The 15,030-nt window shown below is 37.4% G+C and overlaps 1 protein-coding gene across 1 annotated transcript in view; it reads right to left on the minus strand.

The window, feature by feature from the left end:
• The window catches only part of AGPAT5 (1-acylglycerol-3-phosphate O-acyltransferase 5), a 54,310-nt gene that overhangs the window by 25,223 nt on the left and 14,057 nt on the right, over positions 1-15,030 (minus strand). Inside the window, exons 2-5 of the mRNA XM_027641167.1 lie at positions 13,831-13,900; positions 13,501-13,616; positions 8,517-8,606; positions 2,014-2,104 (exon numbers count right to left, since the gene is read on the minus strand). Coding sequence (XP_027496968.1) covers positions 2,014-2,104; positions 8,517-8,606; positions 13,501-13,616; positions 13,831-13,900 — 367 coding nt within the window. The remainder of the gene's footprint in view (positions 1-2,013; positions 2,105-8,516; positions 8,607-13,500; positions 13,617-13,830; positions 13,901-15,030) is intronic.

Genomic DNA, 15,030 nt, shown 5'->3' on the forward strand with positions numbered 1-15,030 from the left:
ATACTAAGATGACAAGACTAAATTATTAGACTTTATTATATCCCCATGAAGAATGACGTGCAATTTTAAACTGTAAGTTACAGTATGTCCTCATTCCTCTGACTGACAGAACTACTGGGCATTACTACCCTTCCTAAAACTGTAGGAAATAAGAAGCCTCCAGGATCTTTCAGACAAGCGTGGAATCATGTGTTTTTAGTTCAGCTGAGTATATAACATAACAGCGCTCACACACTCACAGGGAGCACAACCAGCACAGCGTGTAGTGACCGACTGGTGAGGCCATGGCTCCCATTCTGCAGCCACAGGATCCAGCCCGGACTGTGGTGGCACTGGGATTCCTGTGTGGAAGCCACAGGCCAGGGCCAGCAGTGCTGTGCAGTAGCATGTGGGACCCTGGGGAGTTGTCATCGCATCCTGCCAGCTGCCATGTGGAATTCCCCATCCTCACAGCTCCCTGGTGTACTGGTATGTGCCTTGTACTGGTATGGGCCTCGTGGACCAGCCTTCAGAACAGTTTGGTAGCAGCTCTCGGTGTCAGCCATCCTGCTTCTCAGCACGCTTGTATGAGGGATGCTCCAGTTCAAGGGAGTTTCTACCTTTGTGTGAACACGCAGAGGAGCAGGGTTCTGTGCAGACTGCTTCCCATTTTCTCCATATAACAGTAAGACCAACCATAAAAGAATTTTGCAGTGAGGAAAAGCAGATCTAGAGGATTCTGCACTAGAATTGGAGATGTTCCTTCTTTAATAACTATTTGTCATGGGAGTTTTTAAAAGGAGTAATCCTACAAAATAAAAGCAGACCCATACTGGAGAGAAGAGCACTAGGAGAAAAAAACAGGTGCTCTGAAAGTACAAAAGCAGTGTTTTACTGTTTTGCAGACTGCAGAGATATAATTAAGAGGTGAATTAAAGTAATAGCAATAAAAATCTTTTCCCTGAGAAAGGAGGAGAGGAAAAAAATCCCTATCAAACACCACCTCCCCCCAAATTCTCAAAGAACTGCCAAGCTAAATGAAACATTTGACTTTCATTTCCGACAGGAAACTGAAGCAATGAACAAATACATTATGACTTAAGCTCTCCTGCTCATACACGCAAACAAATTCCATTCTTCCCAAGGAGAAGAAAAGCATGTATCCTTTTGGAGAAGAGCTAACAATACTTAGTAACTTGATGATATCAACAGGCTGATTCACATACTTGTGAATTCATTTCAGTGTGTCACAGGAATGAATTTACCAGACCTATTTGTTATTCTTTGTTTACCTCCAGAGTGAATTATTTCACTTTTGGTCAACAGGAAAAAACAAAACCAGGAAACATGTTCGGTGAACATGTTGGACTTCAGAGTTTACATGTACTGTGCATATGATGTCAAAAAATATGAAAAAGCTTGGGACTCTTGGCTTTTTGTGAGCCTTTCCAAAGATGAAGTAATTCCATCTGTGGTTATAGAGACAATGCCAACAACCAAAGTGACTTCAGAATAAAGTTCAACCAAGAGAAGTTTGAGACTGGAAGGTGAGAGAGGAAGAAAACCAAAATGCCACAGGAGTATTAATGCTAATTAAAAATTAAGTGATGAAAGACTTTTTCTTTTAAGGCACAACCATCTCTATGCAAAATACTCTTTATATTGGCTAATAACTGGAATTGGAGCTACAATATCAACTTAGGTGGAACAGCCCTGATTCAGTGCAGGTAATTCCTACAACCTTGAACGAGAAAATAAGTAAATACACAGATATAGGCAGAAACTATGGAGAGCCTTCTGGAATACTATTACTCTTGCACAATGTGAAATGCATAAAATGTCTGTATAAAAGCTACTATAATCTTACTTTCTGGTAAGAGAAACACTAGTTTATGCTATTTTAACCCTTTAAATACCAATCAGGCAGGCTTAATAGTCCAGTTAAGGTGAGGTTATCTTCAGATTATATAACAATTTTATATAATATATATTAACACTTTAACTAAGAATTATTTCAAAACTTTTTTTGCTTACCTTCCTTTTCAGCAAATGATTGACTATCTGCAATGACTTTTGGTATTTCTGGATTGTAACGAGTCCCCTCTGGAAAAATCACTAAATACATCTGTGGGTTTAAAAAGAAACAAACCAGACAAGTTCTTATAATAAATGTAAACTGATTGCTTTTACAGAAATTATCAATACTTGATAGGTCCATATTGTAGTTAGCTCACACCACTGATTACTGTAAGGATCCAAAGAAAATCAGAATACTTGAGCTAAAATTTCCTAGCTCTAAGAAACTTACTGTTCAAGGTTCAAAATAATTTCCTTTGAAAATACACCATAGAAAGTAGTCCAGGTGATTTAGAAAAGGAGATTGTCAACAAAAGTCAGCAAGTCAGGAGCAGCTAATATCAACAAGAGTATCAGTTTTAAGAGATTTTGAAAAGACAGGCAAGTATGTCACAAATGACTGAAATTTTTTCCTTCAATACTGCTCTTGCCTCTAGTCGTTCCTTACACTGAAATATACATTTAATTCCATCCATGATCAGCTACCTTACAAGCCTCTGTGCCTCTCACCGCACTTGATATTAAATATATTAGGAACTGAAACTAATAGTTTAGTGTAATTTGAACTTTAAAGTCACATTCCCTTAAGCATGCATGTCTGCAAGGTTAGATTTCCCAAGTTAATTCATTCTCTTTGCCTGTTCAGCAACAACCTATAGGTTCTCAAATCATTACAGAGGTAATGATTTTGCCTAAATATCTGCATATCTGAGTGCAAAATTCTGTACCCAAATAGGACCAGTCAAATGTGATGAATCATTCATTTTCTTTGAAACAGAACAGAGGTTTCTTTCTTTTTTAGTGTCTGTGTCTTGCATAATCTCCTATAAACAAAGCTGCTGCAAAACATCATTTAAGCAGTGAAAATTTCATATTGGGGGTTCATCTGCAGAGGAGACATGGCCACAAATGGTAACTAGTGTGGAGCTGAACATGACACATTCGCAGTGAAATGCCTACTGTGCCTACACTAACTTCTTAATCTCAAGAAATATTTGAAAGAAAAAGAGACTGTGGATTTATAAAACAGTCCAAGGAGGATTATCAGTGAGTAGATGAAGACACTGACAAGTGGGAGTCCACATCATGTAAAGACACCAAGTTGAATAAAAACTCAGAGAGAGACATACAGGAATCTAACTTTGTGCTTCTAGCCCACAAAATATCAAAGTATTGAACTGGTATTGCACTGGTATTGCACTTAATAACTGCAGAAGAGCTAGAGAAGAGGCTGAATGCCAAAGACAGGCCCCAGCAAGTAAATGGTCCAGAGTCAGCCCCAGTGAGGAAAGTTGAAAGATGTGCTAGAATTCAGAGATGGGAAGAAATCTAGGAAATGTGCCAACCAGCGAAGGTAGCAGGAGATCAAGAAAGAGGAGAATTGAGTACACTGCCTAGAACCTGGCAGGGGAAAAAGAAAAAAAAATATGTTAAGAATGGGAAAACCAGTTCCAGTAGAGTGAAGAGAGCTACAGAAAAAGCTGCACTTGTCACGGCATGTTTGGGGGAGAACTGGCAGACTGCAGAGGGCAGATGAAGTCCAAGAATGTTCAAGGACAAACAGAAATCAACACAAGCCAATGTATACAAGCTGTATGCAGATTTGGTGGGGAAGGAACAAAAGAAAATGTGTTTAAGAGTCAAGGTGCTTACATTTTTATAACATAACAGTAGTGTAAGTACAGGGACAAGTACAGGAATCCTCAGACACAGCTGTAGTCCACACTTTCCCCAGTCATCTATACATTTCGTCTATGAAGTACACTGTTGAGATATTTAAGTGACTAGGTAAAACTTTTCCAAGTAAGCTGGAAAGGACATAATATTCAAATCCAGATGCATTTTTTTCCTTTTCATAAATGTGCTCATATTCAAATCACATAATTTGAATTCTTAAAATGGTACTTCAAGATGAGGTGTTCCAACCCCCTCCTTCCCCATCAAAGACTGTATGCTTAGCTCTGAAGGGTAATTCAGTGGCTGTAACAGGTAATAGAGCAAAGGAAGTTAAGCATACAGGATAGGAACACCATTCTTGGTAAAGATGTCAGCACTTACAAGCATGCAACAACGTTACTGGTCTTCAAAGCAGATAATGTGATCACCAAAAGCTGATTACACAACAGGGAACAGTATCTACTTACTCCAGTCCTACGTGTGTAAAGCAAAGTGGGGATTGAAATTATACTTTAATTATTCTTGTAAACCTCTAAAACACAAGCAGCTAAACAGGTTTGTTGACCAGAATCTGAATATCTCTGAATTGAAAGCATACCAACAAGACTGAGAAGTGGCCTTTGCTTTAAATTCAACACATATAAAGCTACTATGTAGCTCACTAGGACTACTTTAACTGAGTAAAATTCATAAATGTAAATAGATTCCTACTTATATTCACCTACAGTCCTGCACAAGACAAAGATATTCTGCCAGAGCAAATCAGCCTACCAGATCTATTTGTATAACTGGCTTTTCTCCCAACATGGGCAGCAAAAGTTAAATCCTTAAGCACTATTTCCAAAGATTGTAAATCTCTTAAGATTTTAATAAATAAATAAGCTCCCCTGAACTTGGAATAAGAACTGTTGAGGTGTAGAAGCATTTTAATTGCCCAGAAACACGAGCTGAAGGTAAAGCCATTTTTTATATGGATTTTTTCAATTATGGCAATTAGCTACATAAAGTTACACACTTTTTCTCAGTGGCTGCAAAATACAGTGCTTGTGTTCAAAATGGCATAGGCAGTTTCGGATTACAGTAGCCCCTGATTCGTTGAGACATTGATTTTAACCCAAGCACTAGGTCCCCATGTTCAGTTAGGTGGTACTTTCATGCCTGTTTCTACAGGATGGTTCCATGTCAATAAACTCGGTATCTCTCATCAGTTTGAAAGCTTCAAGGTGAAGCTTTGAATCAGGACTCATGTAGTAGAACCTTACTGATTCTTGTTGGAGTCAGAAAATCAGGAAAGAGGCAGGGGTTACCGGTAGAGTCCCCAGTGTAATGTCAGTGCACTTGCCACAATCCAAAATGAAATGAATGGAAGATGATAACTGCATTCACCCAAATAGCAATTCTATTCATTCCCTCAGCATCGTCAAGGTCTCCCAGGCAAAACCAAACAGCAACAGCACCAAAGGGGCTGTGCCTCCAGAACGGGGGGTAGGGTAGCTGAGGAAGTCCCTGCCATAGATAAGAGGGCCACAAAAGGAGCTGGGTGGAGCAGGGGAAAGCAGTCCAAAGCAACAGATTAGAGTCCCTGGAATACAGAACAACCATAAACATACAGGAAGAGAAGGTGACAAAGAGAAAAGCTGGTCAAGGACAGGGCTTTGGAGAGTGTCCTGGAGGAAGCTGCTGCCATTCTGTAGAATAACACAGAGCATCAATAAGCGGTAACTACCGACTAAAGGTATCTTGCATTTACTGTGCTGTTGCCAGGTGACAAGGAGAAAACAAATATTTTCATTTACAAAATTCATATTATTGCATTCTGACAGCTAGAGAGACTCATATATGTTTAGACCACTGCCTAGAAGGCACATTTCTGGTGAACTGGATGCGAAACACTATCACTCAGATCAATAACCAAGATCAAAAAAGATAGGGTATGAGAAAGCCTACCTGATATAATTGAAATGACATACAAAAGGTGATGTGGGGAAAGCAGGCAAGAACATCCACGATTTATAAGTTGTTAGGGATTTGCAAATTAGTAACTATATGACAAAGTAATTACAATAAGTCTTATAGCAGTTGTATTAATGTACCTGTCCCCTCCACGCTTTTATTGTTTGATTGGCGTTACTTCGCATGACAAAACTGTGACTAAATGACAAAACCAAAACACATAGTAATCAGCTAAATATTGTTGTACTAGTTTAAATCTCACATCTCAGAATGCAGATTTCCTACTCTCAGTGCACGATAAAAATAAATATAAATTACATTTTCATTTATCAAACTGAATAGTTTGCTGTTCAGAAGAGTTAACTTTCTTTATAAATCAAGTACATTGAGCATATAAAGTGTCAGCTGGATATATTGTTGCATTGAGAGACGCATTAATCTTATTACAGCTTACATTAAAACAACATTAACGCAGAAGTGCTCTTTAAACAATGTGACAGTCTCTGTTCTCATAACAAGACATAAGATTGCAATTTGTTAGCAATCAGTCAGACTTCATGGAATTTTAAACAAAATCACAGCATTTCAAGTGTGTTTTACCAAGAAAAGGTTCAATAATGCACCATTTAGGTGTATAATTCAATGACAGTTTGGGAAGTAAAGTAATTGCCAAAATTAAAAAATGTATTAGTTCAAGATTCCCACTAAGAAAACACAAGTGCAACAGTGTTTCAGTCTAGCATCAAAGTTTTATATGCATCTGATATTGCTGGGCTGCATCTGGGAAGATGGGTGGATCAGCTGCAAAGTGGAGGAAAAGGGGCTTTTAAGGCAGGCAGGTGGAAATTGTAAGACAAGGTGGGCAAGGAACATCACGCAGTCCCACTGTTACTGCACAAAAGGAGGCTTACCAGATCACTAATCCAGTTCTACTGTGAATATAAGAGGCTAAGAGACAGTCTTACTTTTCCTGTCAGTTTTAACTCCAATTTACTTGTAATTAAAAAAAAAAAAAAAAAAGTCCACAGTGAAACAGCAAAGATCTTGCTACACTGAAGAGAACAGAAGACTGGTTCTGTCTTCCTATATGTCTTCAATTTCTTCATGGGAATAGGGATGGCTCCAGACAGACTGAACATTAATCATCTGGATTCTTTTGTTTAAATTGTATGTGCAGAGAAACTGTAAACAACAACATGACCCTTAACACAGATTCCTGTCCATCCCTACTCTATTGGTATATAAATCTTTCCTTAGCAGTTGAAAGGCCAGCTCTTCTATAACACTACAATAAAGAAAGAACTCCACCACCACATACATGCAGAATGACTAAGCTACACCAGCTACCCTATAAACTGAGGAAAAGCCCACCCTGAGCTATAGCATACAGTACATAAAAATTCCAGAGTAGTAGATCAGTTATTTTTGCATGAAGCTGATGACTTTAGGGCATACTTGCTTTACTGATCAAAATGTCTTTTATTTTAAAAGCAATATGGTTGCTCGTGAATGCCATGCTAAGTTGCAGAACTGCAAAGTATCTCCATGAGTAATGGTGTAAGGACACAAGTTATCATGTTCTTCTCAGAGTAGTAACTGCATGTTAAAGGTCATTTAATAGCATCTACATTTAAATTCTCAAATAAAGCAGATTACAGAAAATTTAGTCTTCCCTCAAATGACAACGCAATGGCCTGTGTCTTTTACACCAGCAGATGCAAATATTTGTCTCAGTAAATAGGCTTTTGACAGCTTTGGTTTTATAAAACTTGTCATTCCCTATATGGTTTGACTGAGAGATTTTAAACAGAATGAATGTCTGCAGCAACCCTAGACAGTATGAGGAAAATGGCAACAACTGCCTGGCATTCACATCCAGGTTCTGGGCCCATTTCCAACACCATCAACTTTACTCATTCAAGCCTCTCAATAAGCATAAGGCCAGTTTGCTTTTTCAACACAGACACATGCACAAACAGAAACTCTCTATCTCCAAAGAAGAAAAAAGAAAAGACTATTATGAATGTCAAAGCAACCCATGCACTCCTTTTACTCAAGCCTCACCTTTTATAAGGTTTGACAATATGTGGAGTTTAAACCCTAATCATACATTTTTAAATAAAATGAAAGTGTAACTGTTCTTTATCAAGGCTTGTTTAGTTGGTTTTTCTGAAGTTTAGCCAAAAAGGCAGAAAAATTTTAATACACAGTAAGTAATGGAAGCCAAGCACAGTGATGCTAACCACTGAGCCACAAACCATACAGGGATTCATGAGAAAAGTCACTTGGCAGTAATAATCATTCTTCAAATAGAAAATTTGCAAGAGTTTGTTTTGGTGATTTTTTTCCTCCTCCAGGCATATCAGACAAAGTCATTGCGTTCTTAAGATGTCACTGCCATTAAAAATGATTGACCATTGTGATGACTAATTAACATTTGGTAAGAATGGTTCTTGACTTTCAGAAGTCAAGAGTATCAGTCTCTGACAAGCACACAGTAGTCAAAATGTTGTTTTTTGAAACAAAGGGTTTCTCTTTTGAAATAGTGGTTTCTCAAGGAAGGTGCCACAGCTCATCTTCTAAGTCCAAACCCCCTTGCTCTCTACAGAGAGGATCACAAAGTTCCTATCACTCAGAAAGCACTAGTCAAATTTTCCTCATTTTAATTAGAGGCATCACTCTAATCATAGAAAGCAACTGTAAAAACACAGAAAGAAAACAAATCCATGATTACCATCTTGTAGTTTGTGGGTATCGGGCATAGCTCTTTTCTCCAATAAGCCTTTGCCATTAAAAAAGTCAAAGAAATGAGAAGGAAGGTATAAGCTTACTGGAGTCTCAGCTTTCATCTGGGCCCGCAACTTCTCTCTCATTTCTTTCTCATTGAATTTGGCACTTCTTTTTACATAGACTCCTCCATGCTATCAGAGAGAGAAAAAAAGAAAAGAAAAGCATTAAATATTTAAGTGTAGTTAAATGTAGAATAGTTGATAGAAGAACAAACAAGACAACAATGACAAGTCACCTTTATGACTCATTGCTGCAAATTGCCCACATGACATTTTCTCCTAGGATGAAAGCACCTGAAACTAATTTTACATTTGCATGTACTTTAGTTCACAAAATCTGTTTAAATAAAAATCAGATACAAAAAAACTCCCAGTGCATAAGACATTTGAAGTGTCTTGTTTAAGGTGTTAAATAATTAACTGAAGATGTCACTGGAAGTGACCCCAGGGATCTGTCCTTGACAACATTGACATGTAGCTTAATTTGTATATCAAGGGAAAATCACACAAATGAAGTTACTCACATACAAGTACTTACAGGTCAATGCTTTCAATTTTATGCATCCGCTCTTAAATAGTGACTTATGCAAATACTGGAAATGCAAGTATCATACCTCCACATACAAAATTTATGAATAGCACAAATTTAGCTAGCATATGTCTTGAAAACTTCCATGCACTTCTTAGAGAATCAAATTTTCAATAAAGAAGTTACATACAGAGATAACTGAATAAGTAAACCAAAATCCGTAGAAGACAAAGAATTTTATAGAAGTATTTTTACTGAACACTATTACAAAAAGTTGGACTATGTCCAGGAAGAGATTCACTTTATAACTTGTTGCACACAATTTATCACAAAAACTTCAGTAAAAGGACTACAGTAAAGTACACACAAAGAGAAATTTGCTGTATCATTTCCCTCTTCCACCACTTTGTTTTATCTGTGGAGTAAAGAGGATGCAAACAAACATGATACAATAAAGTCTGGAAAAACAAAATTAGCTTCCAAATAACAGAATTTCAGTTTTAAGGTACCTTGTTTTCATGGGTTTTCTAAGGGGCTCCATAGCTTCATAATATTCTTTTCTGTCCACCTTGACTATTAGTATTAGATTTTGTCAGACAACTTCTGTCTATTTATGGTTTTACATGCTCAACAGAAAGGTGACAGTAAGATTAAAACTACTAAGAGCTGAACCTCACTTAAATGTCTGATCTCAGGAAAAGATACAGTACACATTGTAGAAACAGGGGTTGTGTGTGGAACTGGCATGGCATGGCCAAAAATAAAGTTTGAGGGGTTAGGAAGAGGTCAAGCAAACTGCTTTCAGCCTTTGCTTTTCATGGCATGGAGAGATGGCCGTGTAGCTGCTTAGACAGTGGTATTTGATGAGACTTTTAAGTTGTCCTCCAAAAGCTGCAGTGAAAAGAACATGAAAGTCAATGGTGCATTAACTCCATATTACATATTCTGTCTTAACATTATTGTCTGTGGTTCTCTGCCAAGGTGAAGTAGCCAGCTCTAACACTCAGTTGGGCTGCTGTGACTGGTAGGGGACCAAAACCATAAACAGAATTCCCCAGCCCACTGAGTTTGGCCTTTAGCAGGCAGGAGTATGGTATTGGGACCATCCCATAAGCAGTATTAACAGTTCAGACAGATAACAGCATGAAGAGAAAAAGGTTCCAAAGCTGTGTAGTAAACAGAGAGCTATATGTTATCTCCACACTCCACTTATAAGACCATTTTTAAGATCTGACACTACTAAAGGGAAGTAGAATTCTTAAGTAGACTTAAGTACAGTTGTATTCTGACACTCACCACAACCACCCCTTTCAGGAAGAGGAAACTCAGTTTGGTATCAGAAATAATGCATCTACTATACAAGACTTCCATGTAATTGGTAAGTCATCATTCTGTGTGAGCTGAGCTAGGTGAAGCTTTGATAAATGGGAGAAGGCTGGAATCGAGGTCTTCTCTTATCAAATTGCTAACCAGTTGCAGTAAACTGGAAAAATACTGAACCAACTTCTCCTTGTTTAATTTGTTAACTGGGAGAAATGAAGTTACTACTGTAGAGTTTCCTCAGGGACACCATAACACCAAAGACTCATCTGGTGTCCCACCTCAGATTTCTTAATGCTCAGAAGCAGATTTGTACTTCTAAAGGAAATGAGCATACAGTCACGTAAGAACAGACAAAGTATGTAGTGTAAGATCAGCATTTGCTGCACACAACCCAAAGACATCACTGTGTCAGGTGCCCCAAGGCTCAGGGTTACAAAGCTAAAGAGAGGCAAGGTGCCATACTAACTAAATATGTTGCTAGAATTCAATAACAACCAAAAGGGTGCACAAGCTGATGCTGAATAACAGAAGAGATAAAGACATGCTTCCTGTGTTAAAAAATCAGGCAAACTGCGAGATATCAAAAATATTTATCAAAATTACATCCCAGTTGCACTGAAATAGGTTCCACCTTATAAATCAGACCTGAAACATAACAGGTTAATTTAAGTGTTTCTTTTCTTTTCTTGCTATTAGATAGCTGCCTCCAAAGAAGAATGCTAGTTATGCCATTGTATATAGCTTGAATTCCCCAATTTGTATTGCATTTCCTTTTCAGTAAGAGATCAAATATATGAACTCCTTTCAAAACAGATTTCTGGAAGTACTGTTTTTAAGGTTTTAATTTTTTTCCGCTGTACTTTAAAAGCCCCTCTCTCAGTCAACAATGGATTATGTTTACAAATATACTTCCTTTGTGCCTGAATTTCGCTCTCCTGGACATCCAGACCACGTTTATTTCCAAACAGGATGTTTACCTGAGGTAGGGAATATGAATTCCGTGAGCATGGCGTAATTGTGTGGCTCTGGAAACTTTTAGTGGAGTGTAAGTGACATCACTGACAGAACATCAACAGGAAGGGCAGGAAGTGTTTTATGTTTTTGCACTGTTTGGTGTGATAAAAACAATAAAAATACCTATTAGCTCGCACTGCAGGCCTTCAGCATCCCGTCTCAGTCATTTAAGCACACATGCATCACCACTGCCTTTCAGTTGTGTCACTGAATTAAATATATATATATATATATATATATATATATAAATAATCACCCCTCACTAAATCTTGTAGAAGCTTTATTTTTTTGAGGAATCCGAAGCTGAATAGATTTTATTTAATATATATGTTTTGATTAGTAATGTAAGCTACATTCAGATTAATTTCCACAGGAACCTTCTTTTAACAGTCAATATACCAGTCAGGAAACTGAGCACTGGATATTCCGGATAGCAAAAGTAATTTTCCAAAATCTTGAAAAAAATAATTTCTGGACACATAGTGATAGTGGATGGAATATACATCCTGTCTGTATTTTAATTAAATCAGACTTTAATCTCCACCAATGTAATGACTACAGGCAAGGACAAAGAGCAAAATATTTCCATGCAGCGGACTGGTCACTTTAGTGGATGAAAAATGTAGAGAATGACTGGGGACAAGCATTAGACAACTGAAAAGTACATTTTCTCCCAAAGGATACCCTTAGTGAGGTATGACACGGTCTGACAGCTTGAACTTATTTAGGGGACTGGGACAGTAAACCTACCAACAAAATAAATTGTGAACTGTTTTGTTATTTTCTCTGAAGTACATGCTTCTCTAAACATACCAGCTTTAGTAGAGCCAAGATCTACAACCTACTTGCTGTCTAAGACACTCATCCATAAGACAACAAAGATTTTCAACTATCAAGCTGAAAACATTGAATATGATGCCAAAGATGAGGGAAAGAGTAAATTCTCCTCTTCAGACATACACCTCTTCATACATTCCTTTACATACAAATATATAGTTCTAATCATACCGAGCATGGTATTTTTCTCAATATTCCCCGCCCTTTTGGACAGGGTTGACAGTAAGTTCAAACAGTCTAATTCTATTAGAAGTATTTTTTCTAAGTGATTTTTTTTTTGCTTTTCTTTGCCCAGGTGGTGAGGTGGGGGAACAGAAAGCAGATTCATGTTCATCAAACACATAAGAACATAGAAAAGACAAAGCAGAAAAATCTTATTGAACAAGCACTTTGGAACAGTTATCCAGAACTCTACCTATTTCTGTTCTAACAATGAAGCGCCCATCTAAATCCTGAGATAAGTGCTGTAAAACCATTTCTGATCACCCAGAAAAACAAACCAGTACTTTCAAAAACATCCCCCTCTACATTTTGTTTGTATTTAAAAACAGTCCTGCTTTCAGAAAAAGCAAAGACATGACAAATTCAGAGTATTTTAGGGAGGATTTTAAGTAATCTACACTGTTCTCCACCATTTTAGAGCGAAGATCACATCTACTCAGCTGTTGGCTGTACAGTGACCATGGCCCACTGTTTCTTAGTAATTGTGTAGTTTTGAGTCACATCAGGTTGAGATTTCAAACTAAAAGGGACAAGAGGAGCATTATGCAGAAAGAGGAGAAACTAAAATGTAGTAATAGGATTATTGTTAGACTCAGGTTTTTGCTTAGTTAAAGTCCAAAGTAAAACCATCAACACTTTCATGGGGCTTCCTTTCCTCCACTAAGATCCAATTTTTCTCTTTTATATTGTGCTAAAACCAAACAACAGAAAAATAAATAAGTAAAGCACAGAAATGCCAATTTACTCCCAATTTGTAGCATGATACATAGAAAAAAAAAGTTTGTTTACACCTACTGCTAAGTGGACTTTTGGACTGTAACAAGAACAAAGTTCTAGAAAATTCTGAAATGCTTCTAACAGACAGTTTTAATTCTAGTAATAAACACCATCCATAAGACGTATTCATTTACTGAGTCTAATAACTGTCTCTCAACTAAGATACACATCTAACTACACTGAGTGAAACCAGCTATTTTCATGTCCAAATAAATAAATGCCAGCTCAGAACTACGTCTTCCCAGCATGCATGGCAAACAGAGGGGGAAAGTACATCTTACATATTTGACCCACAAACAGCAAGGAAAAGGTGAACAGGCTTACCTGTGAAAAATACCACCCATAGAGCGGAAGCCATTTTAAGCCATCTTTCAGGACATACCGGACATGCCCAAGAGCATTCTGCCTAATTGCCAGCATGTCTGCAATAATCCAATCAACTGCAAAGACAAAAGCCCAAAATACTCAGTTAAATTAGTTCTTAGTTGCTACTGATGAAACACAAAGCACATGGTGTACATATAAATGTCATTAAAGGTTTTTGAACTAGAAGTTCTTGCTCATTAGGGCAAGGCTGGAAAGAGACACAGTAAAGAGACAAGCAGACTTTTTAAACCTATAGAAGTGCTAAGACAAGCAAAAAAAAATACAAACCTGTACACTGATGATTTGATAAATATATTACATTTTCTTTATTTTTTGGCAAATCCCCGTAGATTATTACCTAAAAAAATTAAAAAAATATGCAGCATTACTTCATTATTTATTTTCATTGCATTAGGCAGTGACGACATCCAATGCAGCAATTGGCTACTTACTAGGAAAACTGTCAGCAAGTTAGCACCATCAACAGACAAACACTCTATCACTGTGTCAGGACCCACCACGCAGACAACTGACTCCTCAACACAGCTGTAAATATTAATTAATAAGGGCTTAAGAAAGCTATTCTGTTTTTGTGCCTCAGCCCTAGAACTGGATCCATGGAAGCTGACCTTCATCCACAAGATCCCTCCATTAGTATAACTAAAGCTAATAGCCAGGTACAAAATCACCATTTCACTTTATACATCTAATGAATAAGACATGCTTCAGCCAGACGCTCACTCTTTATCATCCAATCTAAAATGTTAAGTTTTCCTGGGTTAGATCAATCTCAACCATTTGCCATGATTTTAACTATCAAGAACGAATTAAAAAGCATGAGGTTGAAAGGTGTCTTTAAATTGGTCTGTGGCTTCCAGCCAGTATGTTTCCTTATGCTTTTTTCTCTGTTATATTAAAGATACCCTTTAACCTTGTAGTTTCTCACCCTAAGAGGCAACGGCCTCAGCGAAATAACCTTGTGGGAGCAGAACCAGGAAGCAAGATGCTGAAGCAGGAATCGTAGTCACCCTTTTAAAAGGGATTAATTCAATTCCTTTTATATCAAATACAAAATGAAAAATGAATGAATCAATTTTAATTCTGAACTGAAGAATCAATACAGCTGTTCAATTATCTTTAATAAATATTTTCATTATTTAATGAAGCTTAGTTTTTCCAGTAAGTACATTCTAGGCAGAATTTAGCCCTTGCTCTGCCAATACCAGTGGGTGTACTCCTCATTTCTAGAAGTTAGCTGTATCAGATATACACACTACCTCAAAATTAGTCCATTCACCAAAAAAACCAAAGTGCTATTTGGAAGGTTTACCCACTTGTTATCATCACTTCCCTGGTCTGGACAATCTTGGAATTTTATCTGGAAGATCTAATTAACATTCAGATCTTGATTGGTATAGTTTAGTATGCTGAGTCTCATATGCTGGTCTCAACCAGCATCCCCAGAAGATCTGCCCACCTCTTAGTTAA

This window comes from Corapipo altera, unplaced genomic scaffold, assembly GCF_003945725.1.
Source record: "Corapipo altera isolate COAL_440 unplaced genomic scaffold, ASM394572v1 46, whole genome shotgun sequence".
In the NCBI taxonomy this organism is placed as follows: domain Eukaryota; kingdom Metazoa; phylum Chordata; class Aves; order Passeriformes; family Pipridae; genus Corapipo; species Corapipo altera.